The sequence below is a fragment of the Belonocnema kinseyi genome, chromosome 8 (genome assembly GCF_010883055.1).
Source record: "Belonocnema kinseyi isolate 2016_QV_RU_SX_M_011 chromosome 8, B_treatae_v1, whole genome shotgun sequence".
Taxonomy (NCBI): domain Eukaryota; kingdom Metazoa; phylum Arthropoda; class Insecta; order Hymenoptera; family Cynipidae; genus Belonocnema; species Belonocnema kinseyi.
This window is the reverse complement of record NC_046664.1, coordinates 30,586,723-30,593,478: the sequence shown is the minus strand read 5'-3', so window position 1 is coordinate 30,593,478 and position 6,756 is coordinate 30,586,723. Positions and strand designations below refer to the sequence as shown.

The 6,756-nt window shown below is 27.5% G+C and overlaps 1 protein-coding gene across 2 annotated transcripts in view; it reads left to right on the top strand.

The window, feature by feature from the left end:
• LOC117178177 (sialin-like) overlaps positions 1 to 6,236 on the top strand; it is a 40,721-nt gene extending 34,485 nt beyond the window's left edge. For both annotated transcript variants that reach the window (XM_033369466.1, XM_033369465.1), the window contains exon 9: positions 5,390 to 6,236. In XM_033369466.1, coding sequence (XP_033225357.1) covers positions 5,390 to 5,686 — 297 coding nt within the window. In that variant the 3' untranslated portion in view covers positions 5,687 to 6,236. The remainder of the gene's footprint in view (positions 1 to 5,389) is intronic.
• Positions 6,237 to 6,756: the final 520 nt, after the last annotated feature.

Below are 6,756 nucleotides of genomic sequence, written 5' to 3'. Positions count from 1 at the left end.
GAGCTCCAAGGAGATTATGTTGAAAAATAAAAAAAAATTTACCCAAAAAAAATTGTTTTTATACTTCATTCTAAGGACTTATTGAACTACCCTCGTAGCTCAACGGAAAAGCACTCGACTGGCGATCGGAAGTGCTGTGCTTCAATACCCAGTGGAGCGATGGAGTAGATCTTTTTTTCAGAAAACATTTAATTTATGATAAAAAAATTGTCCATCTTTTCTGAAAAGACGTTCAGTATTTTCTGTTATTTGGAGAGTAAGCTGGATCTAGATAGTTACCATCTCTAATGATGATACAGATTCCTTTAAAAATTGAATCGTATTAAATGTAAGACCTTGCAAAAGAAAGAGTGTGTTTCTGAAAAAGGATTTTTCTTTCGATCTCTCTACTAGCTTAACGGAAAAGAACTCGACTTGTAATCGGAAGTACTGTGGTTCGATTCCCAGTAAAGGGATGTAGTGGATCTTTTTTCTGACAAAATTTAATTTAAAAATATGAAGTTAATTATCAAAAACATGTAAATTTCATAAATAAAGATCTTTAAGGTGAAGAAATTTTACGAATTTTCCAAAAGATTAAAAAACAAATTTAATTAAACATCTGAATGTTTATAAAAATATTATGTTAACTAAAAATAGCAAACACATCGGAATGACGTTAAATGAGTCACTTACAATAATTCCAAATCAATAAGATAATTTTTTTAGTCATCATTAAAGAAATCTGCATCACACGTGTTATTCACATCAGTTAATGGCATATTAGTTGATAAAGTTTCAATCTTATTTACATATATAGGAGTGTTGTAGAGCACTATAAAGTTCTATGAGAACTGGGTCATTTGATAATTGAGGATAAAATGAGGAAAAATTCTTATTTTCAAGTAGAAGATTAAAGTGTATGAATACTAGTAAAAAATTATTGGCGAGGGATTAGTCAAGGATTTAAACAAGAAATTTTGCAAATATCAAGGAATTTCTATAACTTTAAATAACTATTAATAAAAATGAATTTGAAAATTTTCAATTTTTATTTGAAATTGTTTCATTCCGTTTATGAAAGATTCTACGTTAAACATGTTATCAGATGTTACTAGTTTAAGATTCTGGTCTTTGAATATCAATCGACAGGAAAAATAAAAAATCAGCCAGGGAAAAATCAGGGAATTTTTTAAATAAACTTTTGTGCTTGCCGTGACATTATATTGCTGTTAGTAATTTATGCGCCTTATATTTCTTATTTTCTTTCAGTTTTTTCCTCCTGAAGATTATCATTTTTTTGATAAATCTTATTATTTGTTCAAATTTCAACGATTTGGTTGAAAATTTATTCTTTTGGGTTGAAAGTTTAACTATTTTGATTAAAAAATGTAATTTTAGTATAAAATTTTATTTTGGTCTTCAAAAGTCAACGAGAATCTTTTTTTTTTTATCAAAATTCAACTTTTTCTTTGAATTAAGAAATTCTTTTTTTCTTCGTAGAAATTGCAGCTTTTTTGAACAAAAATGCAACTTTTTGGTTGAAAATTCAACAATTTTGTGAAAGATTCATATATTTTGGTTGAATTTTCAACTGCTTTGTTGAAAATTCAACTAATTCGTAGAAAATTTGGTTGTTGTTAAGAATTCATATTTTGGCGATAAAAAGTCAACTGAAATCTTTTCTAATGAAAAATCAACTTTTTTCAGTTTGTCTTTTTGATTTAAAAATTCTTCTGTTTTAGTAGCAATTTAATCTTTCTGGGATGAAAACACCTTTTAGAAAATTAATCCTTTTTTTAAATGCTTTTTTGAGTGCAAAATTGAACTTTTTGGTTCAGAATTTTTAAATTTTGTTAAAAATTAGTCATTTTTGGTATTAAATTTATCTTTTTTTTTTAAAATTATTTCTTTAAGTAGAAATTTCAACTTTTGGATTGAGAATGATTGAATTTAATTGAAAATTCGTATTTATTGGGAGACAATTATTCTTTTTATTTGAAAAATCAAATTGTTGGTTGACAATTCTTCAATATTGTTAAAAAATCTTTTTTTTTTCTACAAAATGATTCTTTTTACTTAAAAATTAATCTTCTGTATAAAAATTCATCTTTTTGGTTAAACATTTAACAATTAGTTTTTAAAGCTGAACTTCTTTCTTAAAAATTTTATTTCTTTATTGCTTTCTAAAAATTCAACTTTTTGGTTGAAACTTCTTGAATTTGATTGAAAATTCATCCTTTTGGTAGTGAATTAATCGTTTTGTTTATAAATTAGTTTCTTTAGTTGAAAGTTCAACTTTGTGGTTCAGAATTTCTGATTTTAGTTAGAAATTCGTCATTGTTGGTAGTTATTTAATCTTTTTGTTTAACAATTCATCTTTTTTAATTGAAAATTCAAATTTTTAGTTGAGAACTCTTCAATTTTGTTTTAAATTAGATTTTTTCGGTGTAAAATTAATCTTTGTGTTTAAAGATTCATCTTTTTGGTTCACAGATTAAGAAATAGATTTTTAAGTTGTAGTTCCTTTGAAAATTAATCTAGTTTAGTTGAAAATTCAACTTTTGGGCTGAGAGTTCTTTTATTTTGTTGGAAATTCACCTTTTTTGGTATAAAATTAACTTTTTGATCAATATTTCATATTTTTTATTTGATAATTCAATTGTTTTGTATAGAAAATTCGTCATCTTATCTTAAAACTTCAATAATTTGTTATAAAAAATTCAACTATTTGGTACGATTTTTTAAAAATAATTTTAAAATTATCATTTGCAATTAAAAGCTTAAATATTTTATTTTTGGTTAAAAATCCATCTTTCCTAGTTTAAAAGTTGAATAATATTTGAATTAAATGTCACATGAAATTCTTGAATCACTATAAACACACACAAAAATCAGTATAAACAATCGTGGTTTACCTCAGGGCTACGTTACTTGGAAGGGGGAGGGGGGGGGGGCTAACCAAATACACGGCTATCAGCGAGTGGGAGGGCGGATATAAAAATTGTTCAAAATTGGTAGCGTAGTTTATGGATGATCCGTTATATAAAAGAAAAATCAAAAATAAAACTACTGGTATTAATATTTATTATAAATATTTTCGATAGATTTTATTTGTATAGGTTACTTTTAATTCAGATACATTCAACTAAGAGCTTTTGGATTTTAATTAAGTTTTGTGAATAAAAATACGCGATGGTAGTATTCTAAACTTAAAATGATGTTTATATGTTGATGTCTAATCATTGTCAGCTTGAGCAAAGCGAAAGCATAATGATTGTCGAAACAATATCTGCAAAGAAAATGAATAACATCTTTGCAAAAATATATTTATAATTGCTTAATCTTTTTATAGACTATGTTTTGTCACTTTTTCAAACGCATAATGAGTGCAAATCATGTCAATTACAGTCATCTATAATTTGATGTGGGTAACGATGTTATTGTCCTCTGCTAATCACTATGTGATCGTTGCCAATGAGATTATTGTTTATTTCTTTATATATAAATTAACTATTACTTTAAATGCTTAACTTACTATGCTAATTTGAATCTTTATGAAATATATCATTCGCCTGTTCATTTTAAAATTTCGTTCCACGCTTATAGTGTTTAAAAAAAATTCTTAAACCTGAAAAGTTCCTAAATAGTCCAGGCATCAGGTAGTTTGATTCCACAAAAATCCCATTTGCAATATTTTTAATGAGAAAGTTTCGTTAAGGGGTCCTTTTTGACATATCAAAAATGCTAGAATAAATCAATTTCCAAACCGGATTTTTTTTTAAACAGTTCCAAAAGTTACTTTTGCGTGGACCGATAATTCCCATTGCATTTTAGAGCAAAATGTCCAACAGAAAAAAGAAAGGAAACCAAATTTTGAACAAATTTTCTAAGAAAAAATAATCCGTTAACTTCTATTGGTTTTGACTTAAGAGATATTAAAAAGTCCCCATTTTTGTGGATTTTCAGCAAAAAATCACTAAGTTTCAAAAAATACTGTCTGCCTTCGCACATAATTACTGCACGAAAAAGTGTGCCACGGGTGAGTGAAACTAGACTTAATTTGCTGTAATTACAAAAAAAGAACAACATCCTACCTATGATCGGTCATGAGTTATGACCTATCAAAGTTGGCCATTTTGCCTGTTTTTACGGGCAAAAAGTGGACTTTAGTTTTTTCCAAAAAAATCCTGTCAAGTTTAGTTTACGTTGAATGTGCCAGCGGATGAAAAAGAGTCTACAAAAATCTGCGTATATTTAGAAAGAAAAGTCTTTTAGACCTATTATTTTGGGAATTATAAGGTTTCAAAAATTTCATTTTTTTTTGCATTTTTGACTAAAAAAGAAGTTGTGTTTTTGGAAAATACCTCATTTCCTGTGGATCCCACCACAAAGTTTCTACAGAATAAATTAAAATGGAGTTAATTTGGCATATGTTAAAAAAAAGTGTCCTAGCCCAAATACGTCAGGAGCATGACCTTGGAAAGTGCACTCTTCATCACCTGAGCGTACCGTAAAGTTGAACTACGGTCATATTTAGAAATTTTCGTCCCAAATAAGCGTATATGATTCATTTATCATGTATAATATGTCTTTTGACATTGATAAATAAATAATAGTTTATAACAAAAGCTTGCTATTACTACTTATAATTACTTTTTGGCCATTTTTTTAGCATTTTTGTGGGAAAAAAAGAAATATTTTTATTAATAATTGTTTATAATAAAATATTGCTATAACCACTGTTGAGTAGTTTTTGACTACTTTTGTGGCAAAAAAGTACTTATCATTGATTAAAAATGTGATATATATTTTTTATCGATAAACAAATCGTTTTTTAATAATTATTTATTATAAAATCTTGTCATAATCATTTTTAAATACTTTTGTAGCACGAAAGCTTTATAATTAATTAAAAATTTCATATATATTTTTTATCAATAAACAAATAGTTTTTTTGTAATTGTTTGTAACAATACCTTCTAATGAATACTTTTTGCATTCAATTCCGTACTTACCTCCAAGGCGCTTGTAATTCGCAGTGATTTCCGTAAATTGTACAGAATTTGCTGGGACCATTTCTTGGCATTCAAAATAATTAACTAATTGATTAGTTGAAAGTAATGACATATGAAATGTAATTCTATAATATAATAAATTTCAAATAAATTATTGATAAAAATGGTCACAGCGTATTATGTATAATTTACGGAAATCACTGAAAATTACAAGTGTTTTGGAGGTATGTATAAAATTGAATGCAGAAAAAGTATTTATCAGAAAAAATTGTTATAAACAATTATTAAAGAAACGATTTGTTCATCGATAAAAAAATATAGATCACATTTTTAATGTTCCTGAACTAAAATGGCCAATCAGTGTACTGTTTAACTGAATAATTTTTTTCTAGATTGCAGGATCTTGGCGATTGGTATTTGGAGTAGCGTCCGTTGTTTTATTAACCACAGCAGCTGTGTTCTTGGCCCTTGGAAAAGGAGTGCCTCAACCCTGGATACCCTCAGTCGCTCGACCGCGAAGTCACGACGTTATTTATGAACAAGATACTCTAGAACTGGACTACGAGGACGTTGCAGTTCAAACTGAACCGTTTGATCCTTACGGTCTTGAAGAGGAGGTTGAAAGTACCAGAGAGGACCTAGGATCAGTCTCCGTTCACTCCTCGATCTCAATCGCTACTAGTAATTGAAATCCAAGGTAATAATTAATTCATCAATGTAAATCTAGGCGCTAAATATGTAAATACGATGAGATTTTAGTTTAAAATAAGTTTATTTATAGCACTGTGACTACTACTCTTATAAATTCCAATATGATATGATTATTATTGAAAATTGACTATCTAATAGAGCAAAGAATAAGTTTAGAAAGAATAATATTACCAGAGAGCGGATGAGCGTAACTGTAAAGTTTAGGGTGACCAACCGTCCGGATTTCTCCGGATATGTCCTCACTTTAGGGCTTGTGTTAGTCGCCATACAGGATTTTTTACTTTGCCCGGGTTTTTATCCGATTTTTTCAAGCAAATTAAATTTTATATTAATTATTTTATTTTTCAAGCAAATTTTAAACCTTTTTTTGTACAAATTATTATTATTCAATATTTAAAGATTTCTTCGTCAATTCATAAGGTAAAGTACTATTAAAAATTCCTACCATACAAAAAATATATATGTGTGCATTTGTGATACTGAATAGAATGCATTAGGGTTAAAAAATAAAAATATAAGATATTAAGCGTTGATGAAATCTAATAAAACAGTTCATTTGAAAAATGTGTCTGAAGATTCTTTTTTTCATTTAATTCTTTGTATTTTATTATGCCCTACTTTTTCCTGTTTACCAACTATTTTGTCCTACTTTGTACTCTTTTTTTAACTTTATGTCCTGCTTTGTCATCTTTTTAAAATAAATTTCTGTCCTATTTTTTTCTTAGTTTTCAAAGGTTTTTGTCGTACTTTCGAAAATCAATTATGGCCATCCTAGTAATTTTTAGTTGCCGGAAATTTTTTGTAAGTTATTGCTAGTAAAATTGGGCAGGCTGTCCGAGAACTTAATTTTCAAAGTTCCCCGTCTCTTTATTGACTAATCTTACATTTTCCTTGAGCATTAATATTCAAATACTAGAATCTTAGTCGTGTAATATTTTAAACTTCGAATTTTTCATAAACGAAAAAAAAACAGTATTTCAGATAAAAATATAAAATTCTGAAATTCGCTAATTTACTTTAAAGATAAAAAAATGTATTTTCTACTACA